Source organism: Sorex araneus, chromosome 3 (genome assembly GCF_027595985.1).
Source record: "Sorex araneus isolate mSorAra2 chromosome 3, mSorAra2.pri, whole genome shotgun sequence".
Taxonomy (NCBI): domain Eukaryota; kingdom Metazoa; phylum Chordata; class Mammalia; order Eulipotyphla; family Soricidae; genus Sorex; species Sorex araneus.
In genome coordinates this window covers 189,078,734-189,100,132 of record NC_073304.1, presented here as the reverse complement: position 1 = coordinate 189,100,132, position 21,399 = coordinate 189,078,734, and the positions used below count along the sequence as shown (strand labels likewise).

At 45.7% G+C, this 21,399-nt stretch overlaps 1 protein-coding gene across 1 annotated transcript; it reads right to left on the bottom strand.

The window, feature by feature from the left end:
• Window positions 1-676: 676 nt before the first annotated feature.
• Window positions 677-17,391, bottom strand: XAF1 (XIAP associated factor 1). Its single transcript, XM_055133222.1, has 7 exons — window positions 17,233-17,391; window positions 15,175-15,310; window positions 14,198-14,390; window positions 12,679-12,764; window positions 4,843-5,184; window positions 953-1,025; window positions 677-788 (listed from the first exon to the last, which is right to left on the bottom strand). The coding sequence occupies exons 1-7, from the start codon at window positions 17,262-17,264 to the stop codon at window positions 760-762; spliced, it is 891 nt and encodes a 296-aa protein (XP_054989197.1). The 5' UTR covers window positions 17,265-17,391; the 3' UTR covers window positions 677-759.
• Window positions 17,392-21,399: the final 4,008 nt, after the last annotated feature.

Sequence of the window (21,399 nt, the reverse complement as noted above, 5' to 3'; positions counted from 1 at the left end):
CTTGCGCCAACTGCGGGGGCTGGAAGCAGGAGGCTCGGTGCGCTCCGGCCAGGACGGGCGCGCTCGCTGCTCAGAATCTGGAACTCACGTCCGCCCAGTCCATCTCCTTTCTTGACCTGGACCGGCCCGAGGTCCCCATGGGAGCCGAGTGCGCTTGTCCTGTGCAGCCGCTGCTGCTGCTCACAGCCTCAGCTCCCACTTTGGCTCCGGTGACACCGCCCGCCCTCCAGCAAGAAACCACGAAGAAAACCTGCCCGAGCCTCTTCCCACCTTTTCGGGCTTCCACAGGGCAGGGAGCAATAACCCCCTCTCGTTCTTTCCCCTCTTCCGCTCCACAGAGGATCCCCCCACAGGCGGCGCAGAAACGGATTGCCGGTGTAAGCTTGCTTCTGGCTAGGTTGCATTTCAAGGTGTTTCTTACCAGGTCTTTGGGGCACCCTTTTCTGTTTCACCGGCCCCAGACCACTCTCCAGCTTTATTTATCCTCTGCATCCTTCCTCCCTTTCTGCTGCTGTGTCCCTGTCCACTACACCACTCCGCCATCCTTGCCCAGGAAACCCAGCCAGGAAACCAAAGGAAAGAGGAACAGGAGACGCTTCCAGGAAGGGAGTTTTATTGCTCTGGGAGAAAGTTGCCCCTCCCCGCCCTGCCCCGCCCCCTCCTCCCTACCCAGCACCCGTCATCCAGGCCGCCTGGGGCAGGGGCTTGAGAAGGATTTTCAGGCAGAGCTGCTGGAGACAGATTTTTTTTGTTGTTGGTTTATCTGTAACTGTTGAACAAATCAGCCTCTGTGTTCAAAAGAAATTAAAAATGGTTAAAATTTCATGGCTTTTCTTTTACAAGGAAAATAATAATAACAAAAAAACAACCCAACTGATAAAACGTCTCTTCACAAGTAAGGACCATGGCAGAAAGAAGCCTGTATAGGAAATGAAATCTCCATTTGTAGTACCTTTTCTTTGCCAAATAGAGCTGGAATGTCTCACTTGCTTTTCTTTTAATGAAGCTAACCACCAGCATTTTTCCTAAAGAAATGAATAAAACAAAGTTTTAAAAGTCTTTATAGCAGGAAGTCCCAGTTTCTGGGCTGTGCCTAGGAACTGCCCCTTCCAATGCTCTGATCACAACCCTGAACTATAAAGGTATAGTGAGGGGAAGGGAGCCACTGGGGATGGGGGAGGGGAGGGCCAGTAGAACTAATAGCTGCGAAAAGCATTTACTTAGAGGCCTAGAGGCTTGGCATACTGAGGAGGTGGATGGATGGATAAAAGAATACTAGATTGTTCTGTAGCTATTAAAAAGTAGCTTCTAGGGGGAAGTGAGTTGCGGGCTGAATGAGGGCTAGAGACTGAGCACAGCAGCCACTGAACACCTTTATTGCAAACCACAACAGCTAATTAGAGAGAGAGAACAGAAGGGAATGCCCTGCCACAGTGGCAGGGTGGGTTGGGGGGGAGATGGGATTGGGGAGGGTGGGAGGGACGCCGGGTTTACGGGTGGTGGAGAATGGGCACTGGTGAAGGGATGGGTTCCCGAACTTTGTATGAGGGAAGTATAAGCACAAAAGTGTATAAATCTGTAACTGTACCCTCACGGTGATTCTCTAATTAAAAATAAATAAATTATAAAAAATAAATAAATAAAAAGTAGCTTCTAAAGGAGCTATTAAAAAGCTACTAAAAAGGCTGTCCAGAGAAATAGTTCAGCGCTTGCAAGTTATATGGCCATGAGTTCAAATCCCTGGTGTCCTACATGTGCCATGGACAATTCTGGCAGCTCTGCTCTCTGAGGTCCTGAGCTATGGAAAAAATTCTCACCATACCATAGCCAGTTGTATGAGCATCACAAAAGGAGCCCCACTTATGTAAGTACTATGGCCAGGAGCTACAACTCCCAGTGAACATACATGTGAGCACTGCAGTGTCCCTGGCAAACACCACAAGCACTGCTTGTGTCCTCAACTAGAGAGTGACCCCTGGGAGCACTTCTTTTTTTTTTTACTTTTAAATTCAATTTTATTTATTTATTTTGCTTTTTTGGGTCACACCCAGTGATGCTCAGGAGTTACTCCTGGCTCTGCACTCAGCAATTACTCCCGGCGGCGCTCAGGGGAACATATGGGATACCGGGGATCGAACTAGGGTGAGCAGAGTGCAAGGCAAACACCCTATCCACTGTACTATCGCTCCGGCCCCTCTGTGAGCACTTCTGCAGGCCCCATAGCGAAGGGGGTGCAAATCTTGGTGAGTATACGACCTGATGTGAGATCCCCTGTGAAAACCACCCTAAAAATGTGCAGCCACCAGTCAGGACTGTGCAAACCTGACCTTTGAAACAACAACAACAATGATGGGAATGTGGCTGGGGGAGGGAATTTTAAAAAAACTGTTTGCACAACCACAACACCTAATCAGAGAGAGAGAACAAAAGGGAACACCCTGCCATAGTGGCAGTGTGGGGTGGGGGGAGACGGGACTGCGGAGGGGGGGAGGGATGTTGGGTTTACTGGTGGTGGAGAATGGGCACTGGTGAAGGGATGGGTTATCAAACTTTATAAGGGAGAAACATGAGCACAAAAATGTATAAATCTGTAACTGTACCCTCACGTTGACTCACTAATTAAAAATAAACTATTAATTAAAAAAAAAACTGTTTGCACACAGCACACTGAAGTCAATTTCAGGCATTTTCAGGATCTATATGTGCAGGTAGTGAATGTTTTTTTTTTTTTAAATAAGAAAATATTGGTAAATCAGAGCAGTCAAAAGTTTTGCATTTTTCTCTGGGGGGGGGTTCAAGCCATACTCAGTGCTCAGTGGTACAAACCCAGACCAGATGTATGCAAGGCAAAGCACCTTAACCTCTGTACTCTCTGGCTCTATTCAAGTGGAGACTCTCGCCTTATACATGATTTTAAAGGGAAAGCTTTCAATTTTTTGTTGGTTAGTATATTGTCTGTTGGTTGTATTAAAAAATGTCACTGTTTCTATGTAGAGGGATATCCTTGAGCATTGCTATAATAATGACCCTAAGATACAAAGTTGTAAAATTGGACCTCAAACATATAAATACATAAAAGGGTTGACAGATAAAATACAAGATGTACAGTTAATCTCAGAAAAACAAAAAATAAATAATTTTTAAATACAAGTATGTTCCAGGTAATTTTTTGGCTTATTTTGTACCGTCAGTCATGTATTTAACTTTGTTAAATCTGTCAACCTTATTCAATAAGAATGAAGGAAGCGTAACAGGGAGGGAAGGAAACTCTGGGAGGCCAAGAGAGATGGCAATATCCAACTTGAGGTTTACCCATCTTCGTAAATTAAATATTTACGTGCATATGGAGATGCCTAAAGAAGTTAGAAAATAAAAGATTTTTGTCTTCCTTTTGGTAAGAAGTGCTCATCATATATTAGCTGGAAAAAGGCAAAGGCAGAACAGATGAGAATAATAAAATATATGGGGGAAACAAAAAACTCTAACCCTTTTCTATACTTGCTCATTTGGTTACAGCAAAGGCAAAACTATGAAAGGACACCCCCCGTCCTTGACCTTAGTTGCTAACACTGGCACAGGGGGTGGGGGAGAGGGTCGGTTTTACATTTATTTATTTATTTATTTGTTTGTTTGTTTGTATTTTGTCCGTGGTTACAACAAAATCTAAGCTCCTCTGTGTTTTGAAAAACATCAGTGAAGAATGGAATGGTGTGGTGGAGGGTCCCAAGTAGTACTCAGGGGACTCGGGTCACTTCTGAGGATACTCGGCCCACTAGGCCATATGGGTGAATGCTAGAGCTTGAGGATGTGGTTCTGCTCTGGGGCCTCCAGTACTGGGGAACTGCAGAGCCACCAGGGCCATACCTGCTGGTATTTCATAACCCTTATGGCACTGGGGATTGAACTGGCATCTTGTGTGTGTCCCTCTGTGTTATCTCTATTGGTTTTCTTTAAAGTGAGGCATCAGGCTGGAGCTTAAAAGCATACGTTTTAGAATTACTTAAGCATACAAGGACCCCAGGAGAGATTTTGCCACTCTGCAATGATATAACCCAGTGATTACATAAGGAAGTTGTTTCTCTGTCTAGTTTCTTCATCTGTAAAACCGGGGCAAAATAGCTCCTTCTGGTTTATAACAAAGATTTCCAATTTGAAAAGCATATCACATTGTAACTGGTACCTAAGGGTTAATGGGTTAACTACCTTTTATAAAACTGCTTATTATTAAAGTAAATAATTGTGGCTATAGAAGACAATGGCTGCAAATCCTAATTGGGGGCCTGTCTCCAGTGGATTTAGGATTTTGACCACAATTCTAATTTTTTGTTTGGTTTGGTTTTGGACCACACCTGGTGATACTCAGGGGTTACTCCCACTCTACCTACAAGAATCAAGTCTGGCAGTGCTCAGGGGATTATATGGGCTACCAGGGATCAAACTCAGGTCATCTGTGTGCAAGGCAAGCACCTTCCCTGCTGTACTATCTCTTCAGCACCCCACAATTCTAATTTCTGGACCTCTTAGCTGATTTTTGTATGCTGTAAGAGAGTTAGATTTCACACCCTCTGCTTCATTCATTTGCTCAATAATTTTGGAGCACTTTTTTGTGTGTCAGTCACTGGGCTAGGAGTTGGAGGAACAAAGATGAAAGATCTGGCTCTACTTCAAAGGTGGTTCAATCTCCAACACCATGCAAACAGTAGATAGTGAGAAAGAGTTCATTTAGGCACAAGGAGAGAGAACAGAGAGAGAAAGATCTATCTAGTGAACATCCTGTTGGCCTTGGATTTCTTTAGACACAGTCTAGATGGTTCACGACGTGGAAAGAAGAGAAGTTGGTACCTCATGTTGATTTAGGGTTGGCAGGGGAAGTAGTATTCCACACTGAGAACAACGCCTCAGGATATCATAGGCTGCTTCATCTTCTGCTGGAGAGGTGATCCTGGGTGTGTGCTTAGATTTCAAAAGCAGACCCTTAGTTTTATCTCTGCCTCTTGGAGTTTTCTTTGTTGAATTTTCAGAAAGAGTAGGAAATTTCTGGCTATTTTTGGTCTTCGGACGGACATCTTTCTCTGCCGTGGAAGTGTACTCTTTAGTGGTCTGATTTGGAAGGGATGGAGAGGGAATTCTTGATATTCCAACTGGAAAGGATTCCTTAGACTCTGTGGCTGTATGGCATTTGTTCTGCAATTGAATCAAATTGAATCAAATTGAAAATGACTTTAGCATTCTGGACAACACAATAGGCGAGATAACCTGAACACATCCCACTACGTATACTTAGAAATTCTGGATAAAATATTTCAAACATTATCTAATTTTAAAGCTGACTTGGCAAGAAAGTTTAAAAGGAAAGGAACAATATCTAGCTTGTGAAGCCTATCAGTTGAGGTTTAGATGGAGATAGGAGTCAATCCTGTTACTAGGGGCTTGAATGAGAGAAAAGTTTCATCCACATAAGGTAAGGAATTGGAAATAAGATTCCCCTCCCCTACATGTAGATGGAAACATTGGAAGTTAATCCAGGGGCCAAAAGAAAATATTCAATTAATAAGAAAAGAAAAATGGCAAGGAAATTTGACTTTTAGTCCAAAGTTTTGTTGTAATGAACACAGAGAGAAAAATTTGTTTCTGAAAACTCAGACCAGTTTCCTGGGTCTAAAAATTCAGATCAAGCTCAGTGTTGTATTTGGAGTTTAGACGGACATTAACCTATGGTTTGTTCTTCCCCAAGCAAACAAATAACAGAAAACAAGAATTTCTGATGGAAGAAATTATAAAGCCCCTCATAGAAGAGTACATAATTTCAAACTAGGTCATGCAGAATATTCACAGGAAGAATTTCACCAATAGAAATTCATAATCCTGATTTATAAACACACAGGAAGCAATTTTCTTCATTCAGAGATATAGATGCAAACAACAGCAACATTAGTCTCCAAGAAACTTATAGACTATAGAGACTAAAATTAAAGAGTTAGAGCAAGAGCAAAGAATAAGATCCTATGAAAAAAGAAGAGACAATAAAAAAAATAGAAATTCAGTGTGCTAAAAGAGCAGATAAAAATCAGTCAAGAAGAATGAATAAACTTTAAGAGAGAATATGAGAGAGAGAAATAGAAAATAGGCATAAAGTACATAGAAATAGAACTGTAAAGGCTAAGAGACCTGGACTCAGATAAGAAATTCTAATATATAGCTAACATATTCTGGAATAGGAAAACATGAAGAGGAAGGGAATGCTGAGATTCAGGATTAACTCAGAATTAAAGGGAATTTTCAGAACTTAAGTACTTAAATCTTTAGATCCAGGGAGGAGGAATCTGGAAGAAGAGAAAAAAAATAAGCACATTTGGTCACTTTTTTTTTTTTTTTTTTGCTTTTTTTGGTTCACACCTGGCAACGCACAGAGGGGTTACTCCTGGCTCTGCACTCAGGAATTAACTCCTGGCAGTGCTTGGGGGACCATATGGGATGCTGGGATTCGAACCTGGGTCGGCTGTGTGCAAGGCAAACGCCCTACCCGCTGTGTTATTGCTCCAGCCCCTGGGCACTTCTTTTTGAGCAGATACATTAATAACAAATCTTGTCAGACACATTGCTGTGAAACCAATAAATACCAAAGAAAAAGAGAATGTTGAAATTAACCAAAGAAAGACTAACTACAAAGGAAGGGCAATTAATCTAAAAGCCGACTTATCAGCAGCAATCATAAAAGTGGGGAGATGCTAAGAGAAAATTAATGTTGACCTAAAATTTGGTGCCCTTTTTAAACCGGGGAGTAGTTGCTTGCGTACTTCCCTTGTAGTCTTCCTCTCACGGCAGAAGCCTTACAGCTGAGGACATGGGAGTCTCCTGAAGCGGAACTAAGAGCGAGCCTGGCCCTCCCTCCCTTTACCTACTGTGGGACTGGAGCAAAAGGCTTAAATCTCCAGGCTTTTCAAATCACAAAATAGAAAATCCGGGAAACTAAACCAAATTCTGCATAGTTCTCCCTTTCTCTGCGGCTCCTGTGGAGGATTTGCAGTCCCCCCATCCCCGACAGTTCCTTCATTGCCTGGCTTTGCGTTCAAGAGCACAGTTGCTTCCTTCTGGCCACAGAGAGGGCTTGTCTGCCCTTAACTGAAGGAGTATCTCACTTCTGTTATTTGAGTACCAGTCCAGTCTCTTAAATTGCAGTTACATGGAAACCATTTTGTATTGAAAGATCTTCAGTGCGGGGTTGTGCAGCATTTAATAAAGTCTATGTTTGTATTTTGGAAAAAAAAATTTGATGCTCAGCTTAACTAACATTTAAGAACAAGGGGGTATGGTTACATTTTCAGCCAAAAGATTTTCAACTCACAGGTTCTTGCAGAAGTGCTTCAGGAAGAGAAAAATCTTAATCTGAAAGAAAAACTGGGGATTCAAGAAATGATGATAACAAAGAAAGGGGTAAAAATGTAAATATGTACAAGCAGGCATAGAACAATAGCAATGATCAAAGAGAAGGAATGTGACAGTAAAATGGAACTAAATTCTGGAAGCATTTGCTTATAAGGTGTGTAATCACAGGATGGCTAGGAAAACCCCAGCAGCTCTCTCGCTCTCATTTCCTGCATTAGGGCCACTCACCGGCCCGGACTGCCAATGCCATGGGCAGACGAAGGAGGAAATGAGGGCCAGGCTGGTTGGTGATCAGTTGCCGTTTATTTCATTCTCCCCATTCGCCTGTTCCAATCTCACCGAGCCCCTTATTCTAGTTTCACACTGTCCCTCATTCCCAGCTCCTTCTGTCTCTCCCACTCATCTCTCTGTGTTCTATCTCACAGCCTGGTCTCTCTCTAGTCTCTCCCCAACTCCCTGCATTAGGGGTAGCCACCACACTCCACAATTAACGTATGAAAGCCCTTCTTCCTCTCAAGGGCAAAAATACCACTTAGGGGTGTTTCTCCTCTCCTTAGTTCAACAACTTAATCAATATTTTAATTCTACTTTTTAATATTAGTTATTTTGTATGGACACAGTAATAGATACATTAAGTGTGTAGAGTGGCTCTCCTGGGGACATCTCACTATAGATCTCAGGCTACAGTGATTAGGACAGATTAATCTTTCCTAACCTTAGTAGGGTCCTGATCTAGGTGTTACTTTTTGGATCATGACAGAATTTTTCCATGACCATGCTCTTAACTTATAGTTAAGTATTATGGCACTTTGGCCTGGCTCATTTCGATGCCAGAGTAGCTCACAGCTTGCCCTGGGTCCATCTAGTCCCTCATTGGGACCCTGCTTTTGGGGTGCTAGGAAGTAAGGCAACTGAGGTTTAAGTCAAGAGAACAGATGCCTAGGAGTGGATATCATTTGGAGTCAATTAACTCCCAAGTTACAAAACCATAGCAATAACTGTCTTCCTGTGTCTATAAAAAAAGGATATTTCTCTGAATTAACTATGCAAAGGAACTAAGGAGAAGAAAAAAGCAATATTTACAAGTTAACAGAATCTGATTAGGAGATAAAGGTGATTTACCAGTTGGGAAAGCAGAGCACAAAGAAAGAGGTTACAAATAAACACAGAGGAATGGGAGCACTGTGATGGGAGTAACCCAATAAACCTAAGCTCCCTGTGGCAAAGCAGAAAGGACAAACTAATGTTATCCTACAGTAAGGTGATAATAGAGGGTCAAAATTAACATTCTTAAGTCCACATATGGTTTGTAAGGAGGAGAGAGAATGACTGTTTTAAAACTTTTATTCATATGAAAATGTTGAGTAACTGCTAAAAGAACAGAAAGAATTTAAAATCACCAAATCATGAGAAATGGAGAAAGAATGTAAACAGAGGTTGTTGAAGGCTACAAAATTCATATACAAAATGTGTTGTTTTTCTTTGAATGGAGGTGGGGGTTTTGGTCATACCCAGTGTGGTGATCAGGGTCACTCCAAGTGGTGCTTGGGTGGACTATGCAGTGATGGGTATCAAATTAGGAACAGCTGCATGCAAGGCAGACAACCTGTATGATCTCTCTGTCCCCTAAAATCTGTTGGATTTCAAGCTAGAGAGATATTACAGCAGATAGAGCATTTGCCTTGCATGTAGCCAATCTTAATTTGATCCCTGGCAGTTTATATAGTTCCCCAAGCCTACTGGGAATTATTCCCTGAGCACAGAGCCAGGAGTTACTCAGTGTGACCCCAAAACAAAAAAATAAAGTAAAATAAAATCTGCTTGATTTCTATAATTAAACAATGAAACAGAAGAGAGAAAAAATAAAACGATCCTGTTTATGGGGCCAGAGAGACAGTATAGTGGGTAAGGTATTTGTCTTGCATGTGGCCTACCCAGGTCCAATCCCTGGTATAATTAGATGGTCTCCTGAGCACTGCCAGGAGTGATTCCTGAGCAAAAAGCCAGGAGTGGGGCTGGAGCAGTAGCACAATGGGTAGGGCGTTTGCCTTGCACGTGGCCGACCCGGGTTCGATTCCCAACATCCCATATGGTCCCCCAAGCACCACCGTGAGTAATTCAAAAGCAAAAAAAAAAAAGCCAGGAGTAACCCTTGAGCACCACCAGGTGTAGCCCAAAAACCCAAACCAAACAACAATAAAAAACCTATCTTATTTTAAATTTTATCAATAAAAAAAGGGATGGGTAACAAGTGAAACAAATGTGAAAACCTTTAAATTATTTATGTATCTGGGTGATTAATAATACATAGATATTTATTATATAGATCTACTTTTTCTTTTTAGATCAGCTTCTTTGAGTTTCATAATATCAATAAAATTAATTGTAGTGAGTACATTATATGGGCAACTAACCTATCCAAGGCCTATAATTTTAGCCTTTCATGCTTTCTTCTTTATAGTTTAAAGTTATGCTCTACCAAAGCAGTTAACCAGAAAACAGACTGACCTGAGCCTGAAATATGGGGAATAGGAGAACCAGAGAGAGTGGAAGAAAATCCAGAAGTACTCATCTGGCCTGAGGAACAATATGGTTCCTAAATGGAGTGAATGGAATAGTCAATGTATCTGATTTGTATTTGAGGAGAAATTTTAAGGTTTGGCAGAAAGTATTAGGTACAATTCAAGGATAGGCACCTAGAAATGAGCAAACAAAAAAATCACTGTCACTGCTCATTGATTTGTTCGAGTGGGCACCAGTAATGTCTCTCATTGAGAAACTTATTGTTACTGTTTTTGGCATATTCAATACACACGGGTAGCTTGCCAGGCTCTGCCATGCGGGCTCCATACTCTCGGTAGCTTGCCGGGCTCTCCGAGAGGGGTGGAGGAATTGAACACGGGTTGGCTGCGTGAAAGGCGAACGCCCAACCGCTATGCTATCTATCGCTCCAGCCCAAAACAAAAAAAAATAGAAACAATTATTAACTCCAGGGAAAACAAAAAGCTATAGAAGCAAGCAAATGTAATTACAGTTAGAGCATCATAGTCATTTATATTTACATTGTCACTAACAACATAATAGTAAATATTGATTTAATCAGAATGGGTGAATTTAATAAATTGGGAGAGTGGAAGGAAGGTACCTGTAGGTATGTGTAGGGTAGGTGGTGTTAATAACTCTTATCTAAATCTGACAAAAAATTGTCATACCAGAAGTTACTATTGAAATAGGAGCTAAATACCAGGGGGGAAAACCCAGCCAAAATCATTAGAAAGTAGAGCATTTGTGTCTGAGAAGCAATTAACCCAAAAAAGAGTATTGGGGACTGCATTTTACCTATATGTTGGGGACTGTTCAGGACCCTGAACAAAAGAGGACCCCAAAAACCTTTACCCTGGACAAACTGGAAAATTCCATTACCAGTTTTGCATGACCTGAGGCACAGGTGCCCTTGTGACAAAGGAAATAGCTAAACTCAAGAAGTAAAAGTAGCCCAGGGCAGTTAACTAGAGACCCCAAAAAGCCCGTAAAGTAGAGTGCCTTCCTCTACACTAAAAGCCTTGTACACTCCTCCTGACAGATGCTCCTGCCAGATAAACCCTTGCCTTCCTCTCCCCACTATTTCTCAACCTACTCTTGGAGAATGTTGTAAACCCACCAAAGTACGCCCCGAACCTTTCCTTATTTGGTCTGAGAAGACACTTCCCTGATGATTGACAACTTATGTACCAACCCCCTGCTAAGAAAAGTATAAAACCAGCATGGCTGTTAATAAAGTTGCTCTTGATCGGCATGTGTCGTCTTGAGCCCCCTATTTATTATCCTCATTAGTTTTATTTCAGATCGGGACCGCTCTTAGAATCCACCCAATTAGGAGCGCTTTCCACTGTTGTCTCTCCGCGGGCCGGGGAGATCTACGGGGGAACTCGCACCTATAGTAGTAGGAGATGGAGCGATAGCACAGCGGGTAGGGCGTTTGCCTTGCATGCAGCTGACCCGGGTTCGATTCCTCAGTCCCTCTTGGAGAGCCCAGCAAGCTACCGAGAGTATCCTGCCCTCACAGCAGAGCCTGGCAAGCTCCCCGTGGCATATTCGATATGCCAAAAACAGTAACAACAAGTCTCACAATGGAGACGTTACTGGTGCCTGCTCCAGCAAATCAATGAACAACGGAATGACAGTGCTACAGTGCTACCACATATGGTCTCCTAAGCACTACCAGGAGTGACCCCTGAGCACAGAGTCAGGCATGAACCCTGAGCACTGTCAGATATGGGTTTCCCCTTAGAAAAGGATGGAAAATGTTGATTATGCAATGAAATAGAAAACTGGAGATTAAAATAAAAGTTGAAAATGAGATATAAATTTGGGAGAGTCTGCCTATATAAACCATCAAAAACTAAAAGCAAACAAACCAGATAAAACCAAAGCCCTAACACTGGGTTTTGGCAGATGTACAGTTAGACTAATACAGAAGCTGATCTATAGTGGTTCCTTCCAGCTAAGAAACTGAGGAGCAAGAGGAGGAAAAATTAACAAGGTGATAGAAAAACCAAAAGAGTATGGTAATTCTAGAAGATAAGAAAGCGAATTGAAGAAGAGGGAGTGGTCGAGCCATAGTAAATACTCCTCCTAAATTGAAGAAAAAGAACATACAAAGAATTTGTATTTGTATTTGTATTTGAAATTTGTATTTCTTGCAAAGAATTTAGCAAGAAGAAGGTCATTGGTGATTTTAATGAGAGTAGTTTGGTTTGGGTGGGTCCAAAAGTTAGGATGGGTATAAAATTGGGTAAAGAGCTATGGAGGAAAGAAGTTGAATGTTTCTAGGGAAAGACTAGTTACATCCTATCACTGCACTTCTATTGCATTTTTATTTCATAGCTAGCCGTGATATCACTTTCCACTGTGGGAAGATGGAGCATGTCATTCAAAGCATATGGTCTACTAGAAAAGACTGCCAGAGGGGACAGAAAATAATAAGGCAAGACCCATGCAATGTGCAGGCCCTGATAGTGGGAGATGATCAGAGAGGATCAGTTATAGTTGGAGTGGGGTGGCGCTGGGGGTGGATTGGGCTCCATGAAAGGCTGGCACAAATGGAGACCAATGATGATAGATCAGCTTCCGACAATTTACTAATATCCCTTTTTGAATAGACGAAAAATAATTTGGGAGGCTTTAATAGCTGCATGATGTAAATTGGGTCCAGAATTTATCTTTCACCTCTCATATTTTTTGCATATGAACTATATTGGCATCATTAGACAATGACCAATTCCTACTCACCTTATGGCGAGAATACTCATTTCCTGGGATTATTTGATTGCAATGATGACAGTGAATTTTCTTTTCAGAAGCTGAAACTCTCTTCCCTAAAGAAGCATAGAAACAATAGCACAAAGAATTGCTATTGATAATCACCTGCTCAACTGTCCCACAACTGTTGTGCATGTCCTATGGTGTGACACAGTCCAAGGCCTGCCTAACTGTGACCGTTCTGCCCAGGCAATTCTCATTCCAGTCACCCATATTCTCTCCTTCAGGGCCACTGAAGCATCCTTGTTCCTGATGAGGAGACATGGCCTGGAGTAAAACTTTCTAAGGCCATGAAAGGAATTATAGGCGGATCCCATCCAATTAACTCCATTTCACGAATTTCCCAGCCCAGTGAACCAACAAGGGGACATAGTACACATCATTGTTAAATATGTGGAATTGTGCTGTGTTGTCTTGTCTTGTTGAAATTATATTGTGCTGATATGGTGTGGGGTGTGTTGAAGCTAGGCTATGCTAGAATTGAAGGAAATGTACATGACCTTGGCTGGCTTGACCTTAGGTAGATTATTTATCAAAAGATATTACTGTTCAAAGGGTTTTTAGGCTTTCTTCACATGTATCCACATTATTGTATAGCCACTGAAGTTAACAGATTTGCCACACAGATGGCCCATGTCTTCTGTAAATGCCCCCTCATTAAAAGGTAACCAGGTCTTGGGGGCCAGAGCGATAGCACAGAGGGGAGGGCGTTTGCCTTGCACGCGGCCGACCCGGGTTCAATCCCCGGCATCCCATATGGTCCCCCGAGCACCGCCAGGAGTGATTCCTGAGTGCAGAGCCAGGAATAACCCCTGAGCATCACCAGGTGTGACCCAAAAAGCAAAAATAAATAAACAAATAAATAAAAGGTAACCAGGTCTTGAGCCCATGAAGGGGTATCAGGGAACCAACATACATGCTAAAAGATCAGTGTCCATAGGATGGTGGACAAGGCTTCTGATTTGGTGTCAGGAACTCAGGTCTTATTTCTACTTCCATCAAGTCCTTGTTTCAGCTCTATGAAAGGATGCTGCTGTTCTGTCTCTGCCAGGCTGAGCCTGTGCTGGCAGAGATTAAAGTAGCTTTCCACAGAGGGTGATCTATGTGTGCGCATGTGTTTGTGTGTGGGAGGGGGGATTTATCCCCTACCTGTGGCCCCGTAGTATCCCCAGACCAGTTTTGTGAGGAGAGAGGGGTCATACCCAGCGGTGCAGTGTGCTTAATCCTGGCTCTGTGCTCAAGGATCATTCCTGGTGGGGCTCAAGGCAAGTGCCCTACCCGCTGTACTATTGCTCTGTCCATCCCCAGTTTTTAAAGAGCACAGAGACACACCCTTAGCATCATGATAACTGGGCTAGGAACAGAATAAGGAGCCTGATGACTCTGAGCTGTGCCCCCTGCCACACCCCCAGGATCCTTCCTTGCACTGCACCCCACAGAGCACACTCTCCTGAAGCTTCTCTTTCACGCCCCTGCTGGGGCTGCTCACCTTTCCCGGGCGGGGCCCATTCACTCTGACACACTTGACGGTGCTGGGCCAGGCCATGGAGTGGGATGCTCCAGCCACACCCCAGGCACTGCTCCATCTGCCTGCCACAGTGGCGCTCGTGGGTCTCCAGCTTGTCCAGGCTCAGAGCCAGCTCGCAGAACTGACATGCAACATGCTCCTGGTCTTCAGCGGACTGAGGGGAAGCAGGTGGGATGGGCATGGTCACCAACCAAAAGGGTCACTGTGAAGGGACTGTCTTGGGGGATATGACCACAGCAGTTTTTCTGACCAGCAACTGGGGACAGGAAGAGCCATGACCCCAGGTGGGCTAGATTGCTGTTCCGCTGGCCTCTTTTGGAGAAGAGGGAGGCCAGACTTTTAGTAAGGTGACTTTCCCCATGTCCACCTCCCTCTCCACCCAGCTTGACTGCAAAACAACACAGAACCATGCCTCCCACCTCATCTGCCATCTTGGGCTCATGATGGCCCTGGGAGCTCTTGAAGGGGAGGACTTAGGGTGGTGACCTCCTTGGACATGGCCCCAGTCAACTCAGTGAGCAGAAAAGTGTTTGTGGGACCCACTTAGTTGAAATGGATGCCTGAGCTTGAGGATCGCCAAGAAGGATGGACACAAAGGCAAAGGCAGGAAAGAAGAGTCAGCCTTCGACTGATGTTGACTTTGCTTTGTGGCACTCTCCCTCTCTCAGGCCCTTCATCACAAATCTCAGAAGCATGTCCAGACTTTGCGGAAATAGGAACCCTTCCCCCCTCCCAGTCTTGCCTTGCTGGAACCCCTGTGCTTTCCCTCCTGGAAAAGGGGGAAACTGGTCACTGTGAGGAACTAAACTCAACTTCCAGTTCACAGACGGAAGAGGCAGCGGTGGTAAAGGGGTCCCCACAGCAGCCCATCAAGTTGCCTTGTGGGTCAGACTCAGGGCTGCAGGGGACCACTCCAACCCCCTCCTGTGGCACCTCACCTGCCGGTGCTCACTCTCCAGGTGTGCTTCCATCTTGTCCTGGGGCTGGGGTTCCTTGCACTCTGGACAGAGGACCAGGAAGCGTAGGCAGTGGGCCTCGTGCACGGCCAGGTTGGCAGAGGCCACATTTCTTTTGCTGTAGGATTGGGGGAAGGAAAATTGACTTATTTTCTGGTGCAAAACATGGGGCATGTTCACACATGGGGAACCCGAATTAAATATTTTGAGGCCTCATGCTCTAGAAATAAGATATCCCGGTCAGAGAGGTAGGATAAGGGTTAAGGTGCTTGCTTTGCATGTGTCCCAATCAGTCTTGATCCTCAGTGCCACATGGTCCCTTGAGCATCACTGGGGAAAGCTGTGGGCTCTGAGTACTACTAGGGTGTTCCGGGCAATCCCTGGCACTGCAGGGCTTGAACAGCACTCATTGCATTGAACTGCCAAGAATCGCTGGCAGGGGTTCCCTGAACCCCAATTGGGAACCCTTGCCTTAATTAGGGTATGGCCCAAGGGCCAGGGAGATAACTCAAGTAGTAGACCTCATGCCTAGCCAAAGTCAAAGACACCCTGTGGGGTACCTGAGCACTGCCCCTACCTTCCACCTGGGATCTCCAGAAACCCTTATCAGGACCAGCTTGGCAAGGAGGCACTGAGGCTGGAGGGCCCACGAACCCGACTGCTGCTGATTTCACAATAGACATGTGTCAGACATGTCAATGGCACTGTAGCACTGTCGCACTGTCATAGCACTGTCGTCCCATTGTTCATCGATTTGCTTGAGCAGGTACCAGTAGTGTCTCCATTGGGAGACTTTTGTTACTGTCTTTGGCATATTGAATAAGCCACGGGGAGCTTGCCAGGCTCTGCCGTGCGGGCGAGATACTTTTGGTAGCTTCCCAGACTCTCCAAGAGGGAGGGGCGGAGAAATTGAATCTGGGTTTGCCTCCTGCAAAGCAAATGCCCTACCCGACTTTTCACAATAGACATGTGTCAGACATGTCAATGGCATGTTTCTCAAACATGTCACAAATGCATTAACATTCTCAGTGACATGGTAAACTGTCTAGCTATTTTTTTAAGCATAGGGTAACAAATATGAAATTCCTCCAAATGTTTGCTTCCTTCAAATGAGGCACTGCTTGGCTCATAGCCAGAGGGGAGGCCAGCCAGCCCATGCACGTTTCCAAGGGCAGCGCCCTGCATTGAGGTGTCCACACATTCCTGCTCCCCCACTCACCTGGCAGCACACAGAGGCCCTTCCTGGAGAGCCCAGAGACTTCTGAGTGTCGGTCAGGCTGCGTTTTAACCCTCCTGACCACCAGGAAATGAGGACCTTCCCTGGAACCAGCTGTGCCAGTACAGGCCACTGGGAACAAGGGCTCAGGGGCTGTTGCCCCAGGATGGGGGGGTGGGTATATGTCCCACGGCAGTGCCCAGGCCTCACTTCTCTGAGTTTGAATATGTGCTCAGCTTAGGCACAGGGCAGCTGGGTGGCACCAAAGCAGCTGCTTCTTCCCTTTCTTTATTCTTGCCCCTGTGGGCTGCCACCCCTCAAGCTCTTCCCGAGACATCCCAGAGCCAGATAGCAGGAGCTCAGCTCTCTGCCCAGGATCCTCCCAGCTCCCTACCTAGGGAACATGTTGCAGAACCCCTGGAAAGCCCCTGAGTAAGAGGGGAGGCCTGCCCCACCCCACCCTGTCCTCCTCAGCGTCTGCCACAGACCCCCATCCCCATGCTGCCATAGGCAGGAGTAGGAATGGCGTGAGACGGTCTGGCAGGGGTCTTCGCAGTGTGATGACAACAACTGATGCAGACCCGAAGTCTGATAAGGGTGATATACTGGGTGATGAGGATGATAACTGACCTGGTGATTAACCAAGAAGTCTAAGTTATCTCAGGGCAGGGACAGGCAGGTAGTCAGTGGCCTTTCACCCAGAAATCTCTCCCTCCCAGACAAGCGCCTGCACCCTCCTTCCTCACCTCAGACACAGCCCTGGCCTGTCTGCGCCCCTCAAGCAGCCCAGGCAGCCCCCGGAGGAAAGCAAAGTGTCACCTTACCAGTTCCTGCACTCTTGCCAGTCTTCCTCCATGGCCAGCTCCCCGGAGTCTTTCTGTTGTGTTTCCTTTGCGAGAAACAGAGAAACAAAACCGAAAGTGCTCCTGCCACCCCTTCCCCCGGCTTCTGGGAGGGACGGTGCTTCAGAGCCGCCCGACCGGCCTGGCAGGCTGCCCAGGTCGCTGCAGGGACGGTCCCGCCGCGGCCTCCCGTGCCCCCTGGCCTCCGCTCCTGGGCCGTCTGTGAGTGGGCGCGGTGAGCCGAGACCCGCTACGGTGTGCTGGTCCCGAGGTAACCCTGCACGGCCCGGGCTGGACTTCCTGGACTTCCTGCTCTGACCCCGTTTAGGAAACGCTTAGGAAACGGTGCTGAGAGCAACTGTGGGGGCGGAGGTGCGCTCCAGGCCTGCAGGCTCAGGAGCCATGCCCCCTGGCACGTGCCAACCTAGGACCACTGCCCCCCACCCCCCCACCCCACGGGTGTCTCTTCTTTTCCCCGCAAAACGGCAAACACTACTGGCAGCTGTGGGTCCAGGCTGAGAACACGCTTTGACTTACCCCTTTTTCAGACCATGGAACGAGGCACCCAGGGTGTGTTGACACGCACAAGCCTTTCAGGCTCAAATGGGAAACCGACAGGAGGTGGAAGGGGATTTGGGGAATCCAGAAATTTTGCACTAAATTACTTTTGTGTAAGAATGTGCCTTTCTCTGAGGAAAAGCCAACGTTTTCAGTGGATTTGCAAGAGATTCATGACTCAGAAAATTACAAGAGGATCTCGACAAACTGATCCAATGCTTGAGTATTTTTTTTAAAAAATCAAGTTCTGTTAAAAATCCAAAATGACACATTCAAAACTATACATGCCTAATTGGACTGAGTGCATATGGAATGTTGGGTTCTTTTTGTTTTTTAACCTTTTAGTTCTAGTTTAGGTAATGTACAAGTGTTAACATATATCGCTTTGATAAACAGTTTTAGCATCACTACCACCACTGAAGTGGTGGGTTCTGGATTAAAGAGATAGCACAGTGAGTAAGGCATTGCCTTGAACATGGCTAACCCGAGTTTGATCCCCAGCACCCCCTAAATAAATGAATGAATGAATGAATGAATGAATAAATAAATAAATAAATGAACTGGTGGGGTCTTCTCATAGAGAGAAGCAGGGTTCAATCTGCTAGATATATAAAAGTGAGAAAACGGGCTGTAGTGATAGTACAGTGGGTAGGGTGTTGCACATAGATGACCCCTGGCACTCTATGGTCCTCCAGTCCCTGCCAAGGGTGATCCCTCAGTGCAGAACCAGGATTAATCCCTGAGCACCACTGGGTGTGGCTCCCCCACAAAAAATCAACAACAGCAAAAAAGGGAAAACGGTGTGATTATTTTAAATTGCAAATAATTGCAGTTCCTCTAAAAAATTTGGACATTCTATGCTTTCTAGTTGTGAAAAATTTGGCCAATCTTGGGACTGGGAGATGATTCAAAGGACTGGTGTGAGTGTTCTGCATTCAGGAGGCCCAATTTAGATTGTCAATATTCAAGGTCACAGGAATAGCTCCTGAGCCCCAAGTCCCACGCTGAAAATAGTCCCAACCCTCCTGGACTTTCCTCCCTTGCCCAACTCTAAGCCAGGAGTGGCCCACAGCAAAAAGTCCCCATCTTCAATTACCTTCTGTCCTGACCTTTGTGGTTAACAAACACACGTAAGATAGTAGATGGGGAATTTGAATTGTGATTTTCCATTTTTGTTGGAGCACTTTATTTCAACTTTAGTGAGCATACTATTCACATACATTTATAATATTTGGTAAATCTCAGCAACTCTTCACGAATGCTCAAAGAAGTTCCTCCTGGTATTCAAGTGTCAGAAATGAAAAGGGGAACCCTGAGATGAGATTAGCTAATAACAACTTAAAACCTTTCACCTGAGGCCTGGCCATGTGGTGATGGGCTGGAAGGCCGGTAACTTTCAACAGAATCCACATCTGGAAAGGCTGGGTAACTTCAGGAGATCTATCCATGGCCGCTTACCCAACACCATGGAGTATGATGGTGGCTGGATCTTTGGCTCAGTATGGGATTCTAGCTAATACCAACCTGTAGAGAAGCTGGGGTCACAGGTCAAAGACTGTGCTGGTTCCCCCCACCCCCGCCCGATGGCCAGTGCTGTGAATCAAGTCTTTGGCCCATGGTCTTCCATATGAAAAGTCAGGGGATGGGTGTAAGATGAGCCTTTCCAAAGATTCCAGAAGTGAGATCTGCAGGGAGCAGCAGACACTTGGCACTCAGGCTGCACTGCTGCTGAGGGGAGAGCCTGCAGCTGTGGCACATGTCCCAAGAGTCCTGAGCTCCCACCATGACCCTGCCCTGATGAATCAATCAGAGAAGGAGTGAGGCTGGGAGAGCCTGAAGTGTGGAGAGCAGAGGACACCACCTGCACCAAGGTACAGACAGGGCTTCATCCTGCCAGCCCTGCTGGCACATGGGGAGAGAGGCACAGTGGCCCACCTACTGGGTGCCTCAGAGCACTGTAGCATGGTAGCACTGTTGTCCCATTGTTCATCGATTTGCTTGAGTGGGCACCAATAATGTCTCCATTGTGAGACTTGTTACTGTTTTGGGCGTATCGAATATGCCATGGGTAGCTTGCCAGGCTCTGCCATGTGGGCGGGTACTCTTAGTAGCTTGCCGGGTTTTCCGAGAGGGATGGAGGAATGGAATCCGGGTTGGCCTCGTGCAAGGCAAACGACCTACCCACTGTGCTATTGCTCTAGTCCTCCAGTCAGATGCCTCGAAGAGGAAAAAAATGTGGAGGTCGCTAACATCCCTCGAACCCTACTTAGTAAACATTTGGGGTGGATCCTCCTGGGTCTTTGGGGCTTGCCCAGACCCCAGAAACAAGCAAGGCATATTAGTAGAACTCTATACTTCCATACCGCAGCTGAGAAAATCCTCTGAAGTTTGCTCATGTTCTTGACTCACAAGTCCCCAAGCCCTGGGTGTTCCCTAAGTGCTGAGAGTAACAAAAATTACACATTTTGCTGTATGTGGAACTGATGAGGTTGGGAAGCCTCTAAGAATGGGTGCTCATTTCCTGGAGGATCAGTGATGTGAGTAGAGGGTTGAAATGTCCGAGACACGGGGCTGGAGAAATAGTACAGCGGGTAGGGCATTTACCTTGCATGCAGCTGACCCAGGTTCAATCCCCAGCATCCCATATGGTCCCCCAGGCACCACCAGGAGTAATTCCTGAGTGCAGAGTCAGGAATAACCCCTGTGCATCACCAGGTGTGACCCAAAAAGTAAAAAAAAAAAAAGAAATGTCCGAGACACACACACACTTCTGGGGAGAGGGGAGGGGCCTGTTAATTGAGTTCACTGTCAAAAACTCACTGGCTTAATCAGTTCTGCAAAGGCATAAAATCTATAAAAACCCAAAAGCAGGGACATGAGAGGTGCTGGGAAAGTGGGGTGTGTGAGGGGTCTGGAAGCTCTTTCTCCATACCTCACCCTCTGCTTTTCCTCCACCTGGCCTTCCTGAGTCCTTGAAGAATTAGCCTATGAATAAATGAGTCTCTGGTGAGTAAAGAAGGGGAGCCTGAGGAAGGGCGTTTGGGAGTTTTTGCTTTCTATCCTGTTGGTCAGAAGCTTGGGGAACCATCTGGGCTGGGACTGCCGCCTGCAATCTGAGGAGAGGAGGGGTTGTGGGGATCTTCAAACTGGGCAGAAGCACAGTGACAGCCGGCGGACTGGACCCTCTCTGTACTGACTAGGGAGGAATAGAACTCAATTGCGTTGGGTTCCTGGATGCCCTGTGGGCACCTGAAAATTGCTTATCAGTGTGGGGAAGCTCCACATACTAGCAGTCTGGGGGTCCTGGGGTGGAGGGCAATTTTTCTGAGAAGGTGAACAGGATAAAGGAAAAAGCCCAGATTCAAGCTTTGTCTTGCTGCTAGATTCCAAGATTTCAGCAGCAAGTGATAGTGTGCAGAATGCTAATGATCAAGGTGATCAGAGCTGACCATGAACGAAAGCCTCCTGTTCTGCATTCTGGGCAGTTTACAGGCATTGCTTTCTTTCCATCTGCCCAACAACTCCCTGCCAGACTCTTCAGCTCCATTGTGCTGCTATTGAGGTTAAGTGGTTTGCTGAAGGCCACTCAGT

Excerpts from the sequence above, each read along its gene's own strand:
- XAF1 (XM_055133222.1), bottom strand. The coding sequence starts at position 17,264 with ATGGAGGAAGACTGGCAAGAGTGCAGGAACTG. Across the intron at positions 15,311-17,232 it reads TGGCAAGAGTGCAGGAACTG|CAAAAGAAATGTGGCCTCTG; the intron begins GTAAGGTGACAC and ends CCAATCCTACAG. Across the intron at positions 12,765-14,197 it reads ATGGGCCCCGCCCGGGAAAG|GGAAGAGAGTTTCAGCTTCT; the intron begins GTGAGCAGCCCC and ends ATGCTTCTTTAG.